Source organism: Marmota marmota, unplaced genomic scaffold (genome assembly GCF_001458135.2).
Source record: "Marmota marmota marmota unplaced genomic scaffold, marMar, whole genome shotgun sequence".
In the NCBI taxonomy this organism is placed as follows: Eukaryota; Metazoa; Chordata; class Mammalia; order Rodentia; family Sciuridae; genus Marmota; species Marmota marmota.
Genome location: NW_026000060.1, coordinates 421300 through 441913, shown reverse-complemented (window position 1 = coordinate 441913; position 20614 = coordinate 421300). Strand labels below are relative to the sequence as shown.

General features: G+C 39.2%; 1 protein-coding gene across 1 annotated transcript in view; it reads left to right on the top strand.

The window, feature by feature from the left end:
* LOC107160706 (leucine-rich repeat protein SHOC-2-like) overlaps positions 1-15440 on the top strand; it is a 73415-nt gene extending 57975 nt beyond the window's left edge. Inside the window, exon 7 of the mRNA XM_015507350.2 lies at positions 14886-15440. Coding sequence (XP_015362836.1) covers positions 14886-15440 — 555 coding nt within the window. The remainder of the gene's footprint in view (positions 1-14885) is intronic.
* Positions 15441-20614: the final 5174 nt, after the last annotated feature.

Sequence of the window (20614 nt, the reverse complement as noted above, 5' to 3'; positions counted from 1 at the left end):
TCTTGAGACCAATTGCACTACATGCTTTATTACTTAAATAATACCTACATACCAAAATTATCACATTTTATCCATTTTATAGGTAATCAATTTATAGAAAGAGAATACAAAACTTACTGTAATTGTATAGCAATGTAGCCCCATCATATAAAGTAAATGTTTATAAATAAAAATTGGCACTTGTGTATAAAGCTTTCATGATCAAGGATCACTAGATACCACCTAAGTAAGACATGTCAAGAACCAGATATTAATTAGATAACCTAAAACATTGGTGTCGATTAAAAGATTTTAAAACAATATTATTAAAAATTGTGTAGCCAGGGAAAATTGAAGGTGCAGGAGAAAGAAAAATGGAGCACAAATGATCTATATAAATTACCATTTTTAATGGGGCATCAATGATTTCTAATGGTAATGAATCAAAAGACAGATGAAATTATCTTTTAAATTTTAGTATTCAAAACAAATAAAGTTAAATAAGTTAAGAATGTGTAAATCTGTGAGACTAGGGAACAAGAGAAAATAAATTTTCATTTTTAATTTATGTATTTTATATGCTTACATGGAGATATTTAAAAAACATTGCATCTATAATAAACACGTTTCTTCTATAACATATTATTCAGTTTTTAAATAGTTGCTATAATTATTATTTGAAATTGAAATGTGTTTTAAAATAATAGGATGAAAAGCTAGCACAAAATCATGTGTGGGTACTCCAGTTGGACACAAATAGGAAGGACAATAGTCAACATGTAAGTTTACTAGAAATATGGATATACATGGATTCTGATCACATAACATGTATATTTAAACTTTTGTTGTTTGATTTCTTAATTCCTAAGACTTAACTACAAAAATAAACAAGATTTTTTTCTTACTAAAACAGGAAACAAAACTGGTTTGAAAACTGCTGTTCATGATCTTACCACTATTTATTGTGTTTTGGTAAATTCATGATTTCTGTGCAATCAGTTTTCTCTTTCCTGGGTATCTTTTGATTGTATATGTCAGAAAGAGTGTGTGCTCCCTTAACAATAATGGGAACTTATTAAATGACTACTGAAGTGGTTTAGGAAACCAAGAATGAGACTGAGGCTGGACCGCAGTGGCAACTGTTATTAACTCAAATTATGTTAATTTTCTTTCTCAGCACTCTCCTCTCTGTTGTTCTTTGATTTTTGTATTTTTAGAAACCAAAATCATCTGGTTCTCTGGTTTTCATGAGCATAAATTTAACTATGGTTTATTCTCACACTTTATTACTTTATAGCCAAGTGACACAAAAGGGATTTCACTTGTTTTTCTTACTCATTTTACCAAAATTGCCATAAAACATTACATTCCAATTTGGGAAAAGGGTATATTCCATAAAAATCAATGAAACTTGACAGTTGATTGTACCCTCCTGCCTGGCAGCTCTGGCAGTAGCCATGTGGCTTAGGAAGCAGAACAAGTTTACAGGAAATATTGTGCAAACAAAGCAATGGGGAGTGCTGAGCAGAAATCTAGTGAGTCCATGTTCATCTGGAAGATGAATGCACTCAAGTAAAGATATTTTGTGTTCTTACCCCAGCTAGTAGCACTATTTATACCTTTCTGCAATGTGTCCCGTCAACTTAGACTACCAAATACCTGTTAAAATGTCTCACAGTTTTCTCACTTTTCAATATAGTTACAATCTTCCATTCACCTTCATTCTCAGTTTGTCCTGTTTTTGATTTCCTATGTACTCCTGTCTCCAATTGAACCTGCCACTCTGAAGGCATTTCCCATACCAGAAAAGCCACCACCAGTCAGCCTTCCATTGCTCAGAATAGGAACTTCGGAGTCAATCTTGGCATGTTCCTTTTCTTTAACCTACTCATGTCATTAATGACTAGTTTTTAATTTTTTCATGACAATAAAATATGAAGGACTCTATTCCTCTTGCCAACAGATTTCTTCTAGGCAGTATTATCGAAATTCTCTTCTTTCCAACTTCGATTTTCTTTTACATACAGCAACCAGAATGAAGCATATAAAACACTTCTCTGATTTCCCACTGATCTACACATGAAATTCAGTACTTAGCAGAACTTGTCATAATTCTGAAACTCCCCATCTAAATTCTATTCAATCCATACATTCATCAATTTGTCAAGGGAGGAAAAAACTCTTTCCCCATTTTCCAACTCCCTAGCATTTTCCAATCCCTCTGTCTAATACAGTTCTCAATTATTTTTTTGCTCACATTCCTTTGTATAATTTATAAAAAATTTTAGCTGTAGACCAATGTATGCATCCTTATTGCAAGTCTTTTATCCTGTGAACTGTAAGCAATAAAACAGCAAGGATAGGACCACTTAATTATCACACCCTCGACAGCAATTACATATGAGTATGCATCACTGTCTTTGTACAGAGCCTGAACCTCTTCTCCACTAGCTGCACAGTAGATAGGAGTCCTTCTCAGTAGTTGGATTCAAAACAGACTCACGATGAAAAATTGGCCAAAAGTGTCCTAGAAATAATAAGTTTAAAATACAAATGGTCCCACACTTATGGGCATTCTCCTTATGATTTATTGACTTCACAAGGGTACAAAAGCAATTGGTGTTCAGTAGAAACCACACTTTAAAATTTGAATTTTGATAATTTCCTGGATTAATGGTATGCAATATGATAGTATTACAGTGTTGGGCAATAGAAGTGAATTGCAGCTCACAGATGGCTGCACAGTCACAAGGGTAAACAACCCATAGTGTAATGTATGTATTGATAGAATGTGATGTTGAGTGGATGAGGGGAATTAAATGCATTTTTTTTCAAACAAACTTTTCAACTTAGTTAGGTTTCTTGGGATGTAACATCATCATAAGTTGAGAAGCATCCATGTACAAAATAATACAACAGATATTAAGCAAAATTAAACGTTTATTATATATCTGCACAGTTATAAATAATGAACTCAGTTTAGTTTCCATAGTGAAATATAGTATGATTACTGGTGAATGAATAAAAAATATATATGCTTATTAAATATTTGTTGCAGTCAATTAAGTTCAGCTTTAAATGTCTTTGCATACCACTTCTATTATGAATAAACAGATATCAAAAGCAACTAAATAATTCCACTAATCACAAACAGTCTCTTAATATCTGCCATACTAGATATAGATTTATATAGACTTTGCTCTATACATATGGAGGTGGCATTTTATTTTAATGTATATTTTTACTTTTGCTTATGAGTGTGTTGAAGAAAAAATGGTGGATAATGCATTTCATCACAGTTAGAACTTCTTGAGTTTACCAGTAAAATTTTATCTGTGTGCATGAATTTTCTAGTGAAATTTGATTCGTGGAATCATGGTTTGCTAGCTGACTATCAACCTGTCAGGCTGTGCTGATTCTGCAAGTGGTTAGTGATCTTCTTCTTGTCTCCCTTATGCTGCTGCTTCTGCAATGCTGTCATCAGAATTAAATGAATGTTAGTGAGTGACTGCATTAAAGAATTTTGTGTCACTTCATAGTTTATTATGAGAATTTTTATAAAGATTCAAGTTTAATCAATTCCATAAAATAAAAATACTCACAATCCCATAGAATGAATCTTCTTCAAAACAAAAGTCTTTCTTTTAAACAGTTGTGATAAAATAGGCAAGGTATTATATTCTGTCTTCCTCAATAAAAATATCAGGAAAGAACTTCAAGAATCTTTGCCGTATTTCCAGACTATCATTTCAGACTGGTTTCTATTTTCAGTAATACAGGGTTTTTTTCTATAGAAAGAATTTTCAAGGTTGCATTAGGGATTTACACTTATTTTATTGGTCATTCCTATTAATTATCCTAGGTTCAATTATTCAAACACACAAACACACACACACACACACAAACACACACACACACACAAACACACACACACACAAACACACATTTTTTGGGGATTAAAAGGGGAAAATAAACAGTCTTCTTTGCATTCTGAAATTCAGAAACATTATGGTTGGATATTAAATTTTCCCTAAATGCCTAAATTCTAAAGGCTTTATTGCCAGACAGTGGCACTTTGGGGTGGTGGTGGAACCTCTAGAAGGTAGGGCCTAGTGGAAAGAAGCTAGGTCATTGGAGGCATGCCCTAAAGAATGTGTTAGTATCCTGACCCCTTCATTTCTCTTTCTTTCTTAAGTACCCTGAGAATGAGAGGCTTTGATTCACCATGTGCTCACTGTCCTGACTTTCCACAGTCCCCAAAACACAGGGCCCACAAAGTGTGGAGTGAAACCTGAGTCACACTAAACCATTCCTCCTTTTCAGTTTATTATCTTACTGACAGAAAGTTGACTAACAGAAGAAAAAATTGCAAACTAGAAGATTCAGAGAAAGTTCATTAAATCATAATGCAATCAAAATCTGGATTAGAGTACAACTGTATGAGCTTCCAGTATATTTTTCAAACTGAGGTTACCCGCTGGAGTTGCAGACACAACGGGAAAATTGTAGAACACTCCTCCAGGACAAGAGTCTATAAGCTAGTGCACAGACGGCCTAAGATTTCATCCCGTGCATAGTTTATATCAATAACCAGCAAAACATGTTACCTTAACCCAAATTCACTTACCAGTTTATAGATAAAGAGGAGTGAGTAAGAGATAGAGATAAAAACTACAAATGTACTTCTTGTAGAAGTCACCTCATGCAAATAAGTACAATGGTATCGGAAATTTCCCCTTAAAAATAGAATGTGTGTTTTCAAAGCAGGATATTGACAATGTAGGAATGTTTGGGACTTGATGTATCCAAATATTCTGCTGGTCCGGGCCCTAGATCCTGTAGAAGACCATTTACTGTAAAAAGACATTTACTTTTATTATTTTCCCCATTACCTTCAACTCATTAATTTCTCAAAATAATTCAAGCAGAATGAGAATGGAGTATGTAAGATTCTCTTCAAATAAAAGAAATCATAGTCCATGCATGACTTTCTCATTTGATGTTATAGCATTGATTCCACAGACACATGTAAAATTTGAACCTGTTCTTTATTGTCTTCCCCTTTCCCACAATACTAGTGTTCTATCTTTCTTTTCTTTCAGCTTAAGACATTTGTGCAACCTAGAATTATGAGAAGAACTCCTTAGCTCATATTTCTTTTCCAGTCTGTCCTTACTCAAATTTATATGCCATATAAATGCCAGAAGTTTTACTGGACTTGTTACTTCAACGATATCAACTCCTGGCCAGCAAGTGTCAAGTTCACCATCTGATCTCAGATGCCACTCAAAGCTCCTTCATCTTCTCTCATTCACCTACTTCTTCATTTACTCAAAAAAAGTATTAAACACCTAGAATGTACCCAGAACCCAGAATGTACCTAGAACAGTGTGGAGTTATTATGGCTCGAAAATTAGATGGTCCTTGCTATGAGGAACTTACTGCTCATGCTAAAGTTAGCTAAGTATAGAAAAACAGATGATTAGAAGAGATAGGTGCCAGTTAAAGGAAAGTCATTAGGTTGAGAGAGAGAGAGAGAGAGAGAGAGAGAGAGAGAGAGAGAATATGAATATGAAGGAGAGAGATTAAGAGAGAATAATATAGAGAGCATAAATAATAATAATAATAATATGCTTAAAAAGTTTATCTCTGGGGCTGAGGATATAGTCCAGTTGGTAGAGTATTTGCCTCACATGCCCAAGGCCCTGGCTTCAATCTCCAGAACCACACACACACAAAATCGAGACAGTAACATTTAATATGTAGAACATTTCTGATGGAAGAAATGGCATGTTAACGTTTCTCATGTTGGAAAATTTTTAGTCCAATCAAGGAACTGAAAGATTAGTGGGAGGGGAGTCAAATTTGCAGGTGTAATAGTGGTATGACATGAAGTTAGCAGAGTATATTAGGGCCATAGGAGGCAAGGATTGTACATGGTGCTTAAAGGTTAATTCATTATTCTATAGAGCCAAACTGTGCAATGGAAATAAAAAACAAGCCATAAGTGGTGGTCACTTCTATAATTTAATATTTCAAGTGCATTTTATTTAAATTACTATTTCAAAAATAGGATGATAGGATGATTTAAGATGTAATATATATAAAGTCATTGATAGTATATTTTATAATGAGAGTTTTTGATATTAATTCTTCAAAATTCAATACGTATTTGACACTTAACTTGTGTCAGTTTGAATGAGCTACTTATGTGGTGCTCACTTGCCATACCTGACCAGAAGGAATGGGAAATTATTAATGGGTGTTCAAGAAAAGAGACATTGATTCAAATTACATTTCCATGTTACTTTGCTATTATTGACAGAAAATATGGAATGGAGAAAGTACAGGTGAAGCTGAAAACCAGTTAGGAAGGAGTATTAGTTTCCTACAACTCTTGTCACAAAGTACCATACATGTGCGAACTTTACACAGTGGCATTCTATTCTCTCACAATTCTGGTGTCAAACAATTCTGGTGTCAAACCCTACTCCTTAAAAAAGTTGCTTGGCATGTAGATGTTCACTTTACCTCTACCTCTTGTCTTCACTTTTGGGAGTCTGTATTAGTGTTTCCAAACGTGCCTCTTCTTTTTAGCATACCAGGAAAATTAGATTTATGAATTTATTAATTCATTCATTTTACCTTAATTATTTCTGCAAAGACACTGTTTCCATATCAGATCCCATTCATAGCTTCTAAATAGGAATGGATTTTGAGAGAACAACCTTCCATCCATGAGGATTTTTCTGCATACAGAGGGTATTGGAGCAGAAGGTATTGGTGATACTTGTTTAGACCACCACATGTCTCTGTTCTCCTGTTTGCCCCTCACTTAGGTAGTGGACTAGGGCACTGGATATAAAATGAAGGAGGATGTGACTGTGAAATGAATTCTAGTGTTGTGATTAAATGATGTCTTAGATATTACATTGACAGAACCAAAGCTGCAATCCGTTTCCTAGTCACAATGCCCCTCATCGTTTTCCTAATTGGTCACTATATGTCCAATGTTACTACCCTGAAATTTCCTGTTCTTAGCCACTAAAGAACCTAATTCAAAGCCATCACCTTCACTTTTATAAATTTAGATCTACATTATTGGCAAGAAGATTAAACTAGAAGAAATGGATTTAGCCTGTCATAAGTATTAAGTAAATCAAATAAGTAGTTGTTTAATCCAACATTAATGTAATTTTGCTGGTGAAATGTGCTCTAAAAACATTGGAAATATAGTAGGAATGTTAGAATTAAAATGTAAGGCATCATTTAATTCTGTTTTTAAAAAACCCACCTGCTTTGCATTGAGAACTTTTGATAAGGGTATCTAGACAAATATTCCTCATAATTTGTCTCTACAGATATTTACATTACATTTTACATTTGGTCAGTCTGTTTCATTCTTAAGTGACTTAAATGCTTCTTAAATCTTAAAATATTTTTAGTTTTTGCAATCTTATAAATTTTATAAATTTAAAATATGCTGTGTAATGAATTAAGCTTCATTTTCTGAAAAATCACAAACCAGTCTCAAAGTGGTATGTGGGAGATGGCAGATGTCAGGCTGATTTCTGGTTCAGTTATCATAAGATCCAATGAAATAGATGATTTGCAGGTGTTTGTTTTTATTAATTTACTGACATTTCATCTTTCTATGTGTTCTTACTATACTGACCATTTTTTTAACATACAAGCATAAAATGAACCTCTTCATTGTTCTTTTCTGCACGTTTTCAAAACCTCACAATTCTTTTCCTGAGGTGTGTTGACCAAAACACCTGAAAGCACATCTCAGTAACAGGACTAACACTGATGAATCCCAGGGCAAACTTCTGCATGTTTCACAACTGCGTAGAATAATAATTTTATTTTCATAAATGAGATTCTCAGTAGTTCTCCAGTGTGGGGAGAGCTATGATGAGGAAGGGCATAGCCCACAAGCCTTGTGGCACAGCCAGAATCACCAGCCTCAGCATCTGTCAAGCACTTAAAAGGAGTGAGAATGGGCAAGCGTTAACAAAATAGTCCAGAGTAGAGTGTGTCCTCAGTTGAAATGATGGCAATGAAGTCTACAGGTCCTCAGGATGTCCTTCAGCTAGTCTTCAAGGGTCATGTGTTAGGACACTGTTCTGGTATGAGCCGCAGAGCTGGTCAGACTTCTGCATTTTTCACAGTCAAGCTGCAGCCACAGGGTTCCACAGCAGCAGCCTCCAGCAGAGGTGCTGCTCACTTGCCATTGGGAATGATTTTGAGTCCTGAGTGACTTGAGAAAGGAACACAGAGGAGGCACCTCAGCCCCTGCACCTTGAGAGACAAAGTGTATTGCACGTGTTTCAAGAAGTGCGTCCCTGGTGAGAAAACTCAGGTGAAAGAGGAATGAGAGCAAGGGTGCTCCAGCTGGACTGCACCACAGAGCAGGTGAAAGGGCAACGGAGGAGCTAAGGTAGGGAATGCCCAGGTAGCAAGGGTCCAAAATGCCAGGTCTCTGCAGAAGTCCTGGGAACATGCTGAAAGCTGTGTTCTTGGTGCCACTGGCAGCTGGTCTCTTGATTGCAACTCATAGGTTTAAGATTCTTTTTACAGAAAATTACAGAATGACTTACTTTCCTTTGTTTATATATGATGTTACATTCATTACTAACAAGTGATGTTCAGTGGCAATTGTGCAATAAAATCATGTCTGTGTTTTCAGTATATTTACAATTTATGAACTCTATAAAAACTGTGAACATTCAGTAAAGATACTGAAGCCATGATTTCTCATGTTGTAAAAAGAGACAGAGCTTTGAGGCTTTGTGGCCCTGTGACCAAGAGGGGACTATCTAAATCATTACTGCCCATGAGAGCAAAACAGAAGATTATTAAAATTATATATTTTTATATATTAAATATTTTATATAAAATATTTTATATAAAAATTTAAATGTCTTTTAAAAATATTTATATTTTATATATTAAAGATTTACATTTTTCCTAGAAAATAAAAGTAAAATTAATTTTACTAAAATATGTAATTTTATTCAGAATATCTAGTTTATTATTCTTTTTTATTAATTTTTTATTTATATATGACAGCAGAATGCATTACAATTCTTATGATACATATAGAGCACATTTTTCATATCTCTGATTGTATACAAAGTATATTCATACCAATTCGTGTCTTCATAAATGTACTTTGGATAATGATGTCCATCACATTCCACCATCATTTCTTACCCATTGTCCACTCTATTCCTCTCTGACACCTCTGCCCTATCTAGAGTTTGTCTATTTCTTCCATGCTCCCCCTCCCTACCCCACTACGTATCAGACTCCTTATATCAGAGAAAACATTTAGCATTTGGTTTTTGGGGATTGGTTAACTTAGCATTATCTTCTCCAACACCATCCATTTCCTGCAAATGTCATGATTTTATTCTCTTTTATTGCTGAGAAATATTTCATTGTGTATATATGCCACTCTTTTTTATCCAATAGTCTTCTGAAGGCATCTAGGTTGGCTCCACAGTTTATCTATTGTAAATTGTGCTATTGTAAACATTGATGTGGCTGTGTCCCTGTTGTATGCTGTTTCTAAGTCCTTTGGGTATAGACTGAGGAGATGGATAGCTGGATCAAATGGTAGTTCCATTTCCAATTTTCCAAGAAATCTCCAGGCTGCTCTCCATATTGGCTGCACCAATTTGCAGTCCCACCAGCAGTATAAGAGTGTACCTTTTTCCCCACATCCTCGCCAACACTTATTCTTGTTTGTCTTCATAATAGCTGCCATTCTGACTGGAGTGACATGAAATCTTAGAGTACTTTTGATTTACATTTCTCTAATTGCTAGTGATAATGAATATTTTTTCATATATTTGTTGATTGATTTTTATTCTCTTCTGAAAAGTATATGTTTGGGTCTTTGGCCCATTTGTTGATTTGGTTATTTTTATTTCATTTTTTTGGTGCTTAGCTTTTTGTATTCTCTATATATCCTAGATATTAGTGCTCTATCTGATATGTGAGGAGTAAATGTTTGCTCCCAAGATACAGGCTCTCTATTTACCTCACAGATTGTTTCTTTTGCTGAGAATGAACATTTTGTTTGAAACCATCCCATTTATTGATTCTTGATCTTAATTCTTGGGCCAAAGAAAGTTGGGGCCTAATTTTAACAAGAAATCAATGATTTATAAAGTATTCCTGAGAAATTTAACTTTCTTCTTTGTGCTAAGTCTCATTAATGCAGTACTTACATCACTCACAATGAGTCTGCACTCAGATGTGCCACATCTCAAATGCTCAGAGGCCACATGTGGCTGCCATGTTGGAGATGTGGGTCTGAGACTCCTTACCATGTGGCTCTGCTGAAAACTCACTCAGAGAAGATGCTACTCTCTTTGCAGATCCAGGGAGTGATGGGATCATGGTGACCTGAAAGACAATTCTGACTCTTTTTACAGTGAAGTGGCTGAGCTTGGCAGGTACAATGTAAACCTCAAAGCCTCTTCCAAGAGAGTAGATTTATAAAGTTAAATGAGGTGTATTTCCATCAGTAGAAGTTGGTGTCTTATATGTGAGGGGTAACCTCTTGTTACTTTTGGTTGGTCACTGGGGAGAGAAAGAATCTGTTTTCAGATGGGGTTCCCAAGTAAATGAAGGCCTAGTGTCATAAGCCATCACTGATGGAATAAATTTGGTTCCTGCCTATGCACCTAGAACAGTGCTACTAGGCACCACCCTTGGGGGAGTTCAGGGGAGAACCACTCATGGGCTCCTTATAGGACTTGACTCTCTCATAGAATTCTAGTTGAGAAGGGCTGAGTGTCCTTAGGGTTTCACCTGTGTCTTGAGATTTAAAGGAATTATAATTAGACAAGTGTATCCGTATGCTTTTGACCAAACTAAGAAAGAAGTTTCAACATAGAGAGTTGTTTTCCTCCAGCGGAGGCAGTCAGGGCTATGGTGGCTCAGCAATACCACAGCCAGCCAGGATTTCTAGCTCTGGCTCTGCTAGTCATAGTACACAGCAGTCACCCCATCCAAGCATTATGTCCCATGGGCAAGAGAGGAAGGTCAGGAAGCATGACTACAGTGTAAGGTTTTCATCACTGTGACTAAAAATCCTGAAGAGGACAACTTAGAGGAGAAAAGGTTTATTTTCACTCATGGATTCAGAGGTTTATTTCATGGTGGTCCAAGTCCATTGCTCTGGGTGCAAGGTGAGGCAGAACATAATGGAAAGAATGGCATGGTGGAGTGCTGCTCTGTTCATGGTGGCCAGGAAGGAGAGGAAGAGTACACAGGGAAGACCATCCTTTCCAGGGCTCTCCCCTAGTGACCCACCTCCTCCACCCATGTCCTATCTGCCTACTTTGCCACCCACTTACTCCATTTGAATTAAGTTTGGCTGATAAGGTTATAGCTCTCATAATCCAATCATTTAACCCTGATTATTGCTATATTATCTCCTGAGGCTTTGGAGGAACATCTCATACTCAGACCACAGTCGATGAGGTTGTCCTACATGCCAGTGTCTCCTGTTGTCTATCTGACTGTTAAGCATTGCTGTGTAACAATCACACCCCAACTTTCTATCTTAACAGCCGTGGTGAGTTACTCCTCATACCACTCTGGATTGACTGGGAAGGCATTTTGTTGGCTTCTCCTGGGCTCAGCCAGCTGGCAGGCCCATGCCTCACTCACATATCTGAGGCCCCATCTGAGGTGCTGGGCCTCTTCCCACACAGACATTCACCTGATGGCAGAAGCATTCTGAAGGGCAGAAGCTGCAAGGCCTCTTAAGGCTCTGTGTCAGAAACCAACAGCTGAACTTCCTCCATATTGTGCAGTCAGAACAAGTCACCAGACAACCACCCAGTGACTGGGAGGGGAGGAGAGGGACACTCCACCTCCCATGGGGAGAAATAGAAAACAGGGATTGGTACCCCTAAGCTCCCTAACCTGCCCTGGCCCTACAACAGTTTTATTATAGTCCTAGTGTACAGAGTATGCTTAGCCTCCCTCAGCCCCCGGGTCCCATCATACATGGCAGCTTAGGCCTGAAGTACAGAGCTGTCTTATCAAAAGAGAGTCAAAGTTCATCCTGGGCAGATGCATCTCTGGGTAAAGCTCAAGAAACCATGAGCTGGCATGATGGCTTGCCTGTCCTACCAGGATATGGCCAAGCAAAGGACTGCAGACGTTTCTTTCAGCAAGTTTGGGAGGAACACACTGCTCAGGAGGCACCAAGAAGTTGATCTGCAGCCTCTGCACATCATTCCCAAAGCTCTACTTGTGGACAATGGTAGAAGCTGCCTGGTAAGGCTAAGGCTCTCTTGTGCTGTCACTTCTGCTACATTCAGTGGTCAGGAAGCCACAGAGACTTCCAGAACAGGCATGAGAGATGGAGGCTACCACTAGGAGGAAGGAGCGACAGCCATGCCATGAAGGGGCTTGGACACACTCAGGATTGGGGCTTCATAACACCAAAACTCCCCACAGCATGGCCTAGGAAATGTTAGAAGGCTCAGGTGTTTGCCTAGTATCTAACTGTTCGTGGACATCACTGAGTAGTTCTTAGGCCTATGCACAGGTGTTGGGACTCTGTACCATGAAGGCAGCCTCTGCCTGTCCTTTCACATACCTCACAGTACTCTGGAGACGATCTTCTCGGTCTCTTCATAGGGGCAGATTCACTGCTGTTAAGAAATATGATCAGAAAGGAACCAAATGAACAGTGGCCAGAAAAATTTTGTCAACAAGAAGTTGATGAAGCATTACCAGGTCTCCCATGAGCTCGACATCTGCAGAACCTCCAGCACCCGCTCCTCATTGGCCGTCTCCACTGGGTGCTGTCCAATAATAGTCAAGTCTGGTGCAGACACTAGCACCACCAGGGTGCTGAAGACTGAGCCTCTCTTGGTGGCCTGAAGCTGACCTGACACCTGACACCTGCCTGGGCAGGTGTGCTCAGTGAGGTGCAGTGGCCTTGCCAAGACCAGCTTGTGGCCACTCCTTCAGGCATCAGCTCAGGGCTGGCCAGTCCTGCCTCTGAGGACTCCTGTCAAGTGGGGGCTGGTTAAAAAGGGAGGGCCAGGAGCACTTTCCCTGGAGAACGCCTGCCCCTGCCAGAGCAGCCTCCCTGGTGCTGTTGTACTGTTACAGAGAATGATTCAGTCTATTTATAAAGAAAGAATGCTCAAAATTTTGACACTGGAGAAGGTGTTCTCACTGTGGAGTTTCACCTCCAGAAATAATTGGAAACATCTGGAGGTTTTGTTTTTGTTTTTATTCTTTGACTGTTGCAGCTCAGAAGACAGTGCTGTTTGCTTTAGTGAGCAGAGGTGGGGTGCCTGCAGAGGCACAGGACAGCCTCCAACCAAGACTCATCCCACCCCATGCCATACGGCTGGGCTCAGACAACAGCCCTTGCTGTGTTCTAATCTCCAAGAAACATCTGTGTTTCTTCAATATAGGAGTGAGTTCAGGGCTAGTGTGTAGTTCAGTGGTAGAGTATTTGCCTAGCCCATGTAAGCCCTGGGTTCCACCCCCAGCACTGCAGGGAAGAAAAGGTGAGTTCAGAGTAAGTGCTGTGTTTCCCTATAATCTGGCTCTTAACTACACACCTCTTCTATCCTTCATGTTGCCCAGTTTACAGATAAGGAAACTAATTCTGAGGGAGGTAGGGTAATCCTCTGACTTCAAACACAGATATCTAGAGTATGGCTGTGTGTGAGGCACTGCCTGGTGCATGCTGCACCATCTTCCATTGAGAGGTGCAGGGCTGAATCCCTGACCAGCCCTCTCCACCACCCAATTCCTATAAAGACCCAGACACCTCCTTCCATACTTGCATCTCCACATTGAGTCAAAACTCTCTCCAGGGCTGGGGATGCAGCTCAGTTGATAGAGTGCTTGCCTAGTATGCAGAAGGCCCTGGGTTCAATCCCACACACACACACATACACACACACATACACACACACATACACACACATACACACACATACACACACGTACACACACACACATGTCACTCATCTTGTTAGTCACACCATACAGTGAAGGCACGATCCTGAAGTACTGATAAAACATTCACGGGGCAGGGGGCAGATCCATGGTGCATTTCTTACTAGCCTGAGGAAGTCTGTAATTTGAAGCATTTTATGAAAATGACCATTCCTACCTCTGTAGGGCTGACCGAGTCACCTCCTGGACTGTGTTGTACAATGAAGAAGCCTCACTGAAGGGAAGATCAGAGCATACCTGGGGGAGGTTCGGGAAGTTGTCTGATGCCTTCACAACTGCAGGATAGCACACCTGGACCTACAGGTTGGCAGGCCCAGGGCTGGAAAAGTGTGGGTCTGACCTCAACCAGCTTGGCCACATGACCACTGGAGCCTGTCTTCCAGAGCCAAGCCAAGAGCTCTGGGGGGCCTGTGAGAAATGGTAGGGAGTGGAGGGGGATAGGATCATGGATCTCTGGTCTTTTTGTTAGAGTTACATTCAGTGATAGAAACAATCAGGAAAATACCAGGTAAATATTTGAGTCTTACTTTTCATGTTTCTTTGAAAAAGTTCCTGTGAATTTTACTGAGGTGTCATGGGACAAAGTTCACTGCTAATTTACAAAGAGAAAAGTAATGCTCCTAGTGCTGGGAGGAAAACTGAACACCCAGGGTACTTGTTGTTTAAGAATTCAGAGAGCTACTCTGTGCTGAGCTGTGGCAGCAGTTCCTCTGTTAGCACATTTCCTCTTTGCCTGGACATGTGCTAAAATGTTCTTTGTGTTATGCACAGGCAGTGTGTCCCAGTCAACTTCCCAGGTGCCTTTTACCTCACCATGGACTGCTGACAATCAGAATAATCTTAAAATCACATATGTTTGAAAATGACAGTTGTCTTATTCTGTATTCTAGCCTGAGAATTTCCTGGTGGATCAGAATTTAGCCACGCCAACAATTAAACCGGCTGACTTTGGAGATGCTGTCCAGCTCAACATGACCTACTATGCCCACCAGTTACTGGGGAACGCTGAGTTTGCAGCCCCTGAAATCTTTCTTGGGAACCCTGTCTCCCTGACCTCCAACATGTGGAGTGTTGGAGTGCTCACATATGTGCTTCTTAGTGGTGTGTCCCCCTTCCTGGATGACATCATGGAAGAGACGTGCCTGAATATTTGCCGATTAGACTTTAGTTTCCCAGATGACTACTTTAAAGGAGTTAGCAAGAAGGTCAAGGAGTTCGTGTGCTTCCTCCTGCAGGAGGACCCTTCCAAGTGTCCCTTGGCTGCAGTGGACCTCCAGGAGCCCTGGCTACTGGTGGGCAACAGCAATGGCAAAGGCATGGGTGTCCTCGACACGTCCAGACTGACTTCCTTATTGAACTGCAAACTCCAGAATGATGTTCTACATATTCACAGCATTAAAACTTTCTGCTGTGCAGGCCCCTGCCTAGAGTCTAACCTATCTTGAGGTTCTTTCTCATTCTCTTTCACCTGACAATCAGCTGTTAATTTGAATTTTGAAGAGGAAAAAAACTGCCAATATGTTCATCATGTGAAATTGCAGTCCATGTAAGCTGTGGTCAGCAGCACTTGGACTCTGAGCTACGAGCTGCACTGTGGTGGAGGACCTTCACTTACACTCTGCAAAGGCAGAGATTGTGTTGCTCTATTGCAGTATTTTGTTCAGGTTTCTGCAAAAAAAAGTTAATGATAATAAGACATTTTAAGCAAACATGGATAGAATTTTGCAAATTTAACAGTTTCAAGATTTATTAAAATACAAATGCCTATGTTCAACTACTGGTGTTAACAAACAAAACAAAGATATTGTGCATCTCCAGGGCAGACTCACCCAGGTGATAGCCACTCCCATGGCCTTGGCTAGCACTCTGTGTCCACGTGGTACTGAGATTTTCCAGCCACCTCGTCTGCATGAATCTAACAGGATGCCAAACTTGGCTTCTGAAATGTGCATTCAACCTCAAACTTTTGCATAAAATAGAATGAATCCTTAGGGTTGGGGGAAGGGAGTCATAGCCTTGTTCCATCAATTCAACTAGACTTAACTTTTTGTGAAATCTGTCAATTTTGATCACTGCAAAGAGTGATTTCACAGATCTTAATTCTCTCAATTTTGGAGGACTCAGAGAGTTGAAGGAGCTGCATAAGAAATGCTGGAGCAAGCAGGAGTTTCTCCATGAAGTGAAACTATATTTGAAAACAGAAAGTCATGATGTAGAAGCTGCAACAGATTATCCAGGAGATGAGCTAAGATTATTGATTAAAGTGGCTACACTAAAGGACAGAGTTTTCGAGCAGCACAGCCTGGGAACCCGCCGCAGATGGGTGGAGTTGAGTGCTACAGAGTTCTGGCAGTGTGGAGATGCAGGGTTATAGATCCTTTAGGGCTGGATCATTGCAGACTGTGACCCATGTCACCACAGTGCACCGGACTGAGGACCAAATTCTGGACATAGCAGCGGAACATCCTAGCCCCCTCCAACTCACCGGACACCCTAGCACAGAAAAGGGCAGCCACCATCTTGGAAAATCTACCACATCAGCTTTTGGCATATGTAACAGACAGCATGATTGGCTTCTGAACAGGTGTGTGTGTCCCAACTCCCCTCTACCAAGCTGTGATAACTCAAAAACTTTCTCACCAGCTCTTTGCGGGTGTGAATATCAGAGCTGAGTGAAACTGAAAAGGTGCCTGATCTCCAACACCCCTGCCCCAGCTGTGATAACCCAAAATCTTTCTTGCCAATTCTTGGTGGGCATGGCTATCAGAGGGAATAAGACAGAACAGGTTGCCAGGTTCCAACTCCCCCTCTCCACAGCAGTGATGACTTGGTGACTACCCAACACAGAGATAGCCATCAGTTGATCAGGAGCGCAGGGCAGCCAGAGTGCCACATTCCCAGAGTGAACCCAGGGCTGCAGACTAGAGTCACGGTAATTGGTGCCTGTTGGCACGAGAAGTGAGGGGGATAGAGACCGGGAGCAAACCACAGACTGACGGATTGGAGAGGCACCCGGCAGGGGGAGGGAGAGCTGCCTCTATCGGATTGTTGCCTCAACTTTGAGGGCAGAGACTCAACCTGAAATGCACAACACCACTTACTGGAAGAAAAGTAAACAGAATGTTTAGGGGGAAAGATGTGAGGGTATGGGGGTTAATATATCTTAGCTACTTTGGAGGAGAACTCCTCGAAGTGTGTTATTAGCAGGAGAACAGACAGGAGGTATTTTAGGGTAGCTAAGAATGTGGGAGGACAAAAAGAAGCATAGAAATAATCACCTATTTTCATTTAGTAAATTACACATAGTAGAGTGAGTAACACTTGGGAGGTTGGGAGAGGTAGAAAGGAGGAAGTAAAAAAGAAGAAGAAGAAGAAAATGGGGGAAGAGATAGAGAAAAAGGAATGAAAAAAAGAGAGAGGAAAAGAGAGAAGAAATGCAACAGTCACACAGAGCTGGGAAGAAAAGTAAGCAACATGAAGAAACAAGGAAAGAAAGGACCACAAACAATGCAGAGCAATTCAGCAACAGAAGAGATAATAGCTACAGCAGAAAGAATGTTAGATAAAAATTCGAAGATATACATGATTCAGGTGATCTGGAGTCTCAAGGAAGACTTTAGACAGCAAATGCAGACAATAAAAGATCACTTTGACAATGAATTACATACACAAATCCAAGAAGCAAAATATCAACTCTATAGGGAAATAGAAGTTACACAAAAAACCAAACAGAAATCCTGAAAATGAAGGAAATAATAAACCAAATTAAAATCTCAAATGAGAGTATCACCAGCAGATGTGAACTCTTAAAAGTCAGAACATCACACAATGAAGAAAAGTATATCATCTCGAAAAGTGTACACTGCTCAGAAAGGCTGATAAGAAACCATGAGCAGAACACCCAAGAAATATGGGATAACAAAAATAGACCAAATTTAAGAGTTATTGGGATAGAGGAGGGTATAGAGGTCCAAACTAAAGAAATGAGCAATCTGTTCAATGAAATACTTTTAGAAAACTTTCCAGACATGAAGAATGAAACAGAAATCCATATCCTAGAAGCCTACAGGACGCTGAATGTAGAAAACCACAAGAGATCCACACCAAGACACATTATAATGAAAATGCCCAACAACAGAACAAGGAGAGAATGTTAAAAGCCACAAGAGAAAGAAAGCAGATTACAATTAGGGATAAACCAATTAAATTAATGGCTGATTTTTCAACACAGACACTGAAAGTTAGAAGATCCTGGGACAACATATTTCAAATGCTGACAGATAATAGGTTCCAACCAAGAATCTTGTATCCAGCAAAATTAAGCTTCAGGTTTGAAGATGAAATAAAAACCTTCCACGATAATCAAAAAATAAACAATTTGCAGGTAGAAAACCGGCGCTTCAAAACTTCCCTGGCAAAACATTACATGAAGAGGAAATGAAAAAAATAACAATGAAAATCAACAGTGGGAGGTAGTACAGTAAAGGAAAAACTAATCAAAGAGGAAACACAAATCAAGTTAATTAACAGAAATAAACAGATATGGCCAGAAATACAAACCATATCTCAATAGTAGCCCTAAATGTTAATGGCTTAAACTCACCATCAAAAGACATAGGCTAGTAGACTGGATTAAAAAAAAAAAAGATCCAACAATATTCTGCCTATAGTAGAATCATCTGATAGGAAAAGACATACAAACACATACTGAAGGTGAAAGGTTGGGAAAAATCATACCACTCACATGGACCTTGGAAGCAAGCAGGGGTGTCCATACTCATATCAAATAAAATAGACTTAAAGCCAAAGATAATCAAAAGGGATAAAGAAGGACACTACATACTGATGAAGGGAACCATACACCAACAAGACATAACAATCATTAGTATATATGTCCCCAACAATGGTGCAGCTATGTTCTTCAAACAAACTCTTCACAAGTTCAAGGGTCAAATAGACCACAACACAATAATCATGGGTGGGGGATTTTAACACACCTCACTCACCACTGGACAGATCTTCCAAAAAAAGTTGAAACTATAGAACTCAATAACACAATTAATAACTTAGACATAATTGACATATGGAATATATCAACCAACATTAAGCAAATACGCTGTTTTCTCAGCAGCACATGGATCCTTCTCTAAAATAGACCATATCTTATGTCACGGTGTGGTGAGCCGTTCTAATTAGACCGTGGCCACCATTAGAAGATGGCGCCAGCTTCCACTGTGGCCTGTGATAAACAACTCCTAATATGGAGAATTGGCATGCAATCCCTTACCACCCTATGAGAAAGGTCCACGTGGCAGCTTAAGATTGGTATGCTGGAGGCTTTATTAGGCTGTGCTTGGGCGCTCGGCGACGGGTCACTAGAAGATGATACATGACTCAAGGCCTGAATAAACTGCTGAAAGAAGAATCCTGTGTCGTGTTTTCCCTTGCCCGCGAGGGGTCGCGACATCACGGGGCAACTCTTAGCAAATACAAAGGTGTAGAGATACTACCATGCATTTTATCCAATCTTAATGGAATGAAATTGGAAATCAATGATAAAATAAGGAAGAAAAATTCCCACATCACATGGAGAATGAACAATATGCTACAGAATGAACAATGCGTTACCAGAAGACATCAAGGAGGAATTTTAAAAAATTCTTAGAGGTAAATGAAAACACAAACACAACATATCAAAATCTCTGGGACACTATGAAAGCAGTAGTAAGACGAAAATTCATTGCATGGAGTTAATTCCTTAAAAGAAGAAAAAGCCAACAAATAAATGACCTCACACTACATCTCAAAGCCCTAGAAAAAGAAGAACAAATCAGCAGCAAATGCAGTAAAAGGCAAGAAATAATTAAAATCAGAGCTGAAATCAATGAAATTGAAACAAAGGAAACAAATGGAAAAATTGACAAAAATAAAAATTGGTTCTTTGAAAAAATAAATAAGATTGACAGACCCTTAGCCACGCTAACGAAGAGAAGAAGAGAGACAACCCAAATTACTATCACACAGGATGAAAAAGGCAATATCACAACAGACACTACAGAAATACAGAACATAACTAGAAATTATTTTGAAACCTTAATCTCTAATAAAATATAAGATAGTGAAGGCATTGACAAATTCCTTAATCATATGGTCTGCCCAGATTGAGTCAGGAAGATATACACAACTTAAACAGACCAATATCAAGTGAGGAAATAAAATAAGCCTTCAAAAGATTACCAACCATGAAAATCCCAGGATCGGTTGGGTATACAGCTGAGTTTTACAAGACCTTTAAAGATAAACTAATTCCAATGCTCTACAATCTATTTCAGGAAATAGTAAAAGAGGGAGTACTTCCAAATTCATTCAATGAGGCCAATATCACCCTGATTGCAAAACCAGACAAAGACACCTGAAATAAAGAAAACTTCAGACCAATATCTCTAATCAATATAGATGCAAAAATCCTCAATAATATTCTGGCAAATCAGATACAAAAACATATCAAAAAGATCATGCGCCATGATCCATTGGGATTCATCCCCTGGTTGCAAGTTTGGTTCAACATAGGAAAATCAATAAATGTAATTCATCACATCAATAGACTTAAAGATAAGAA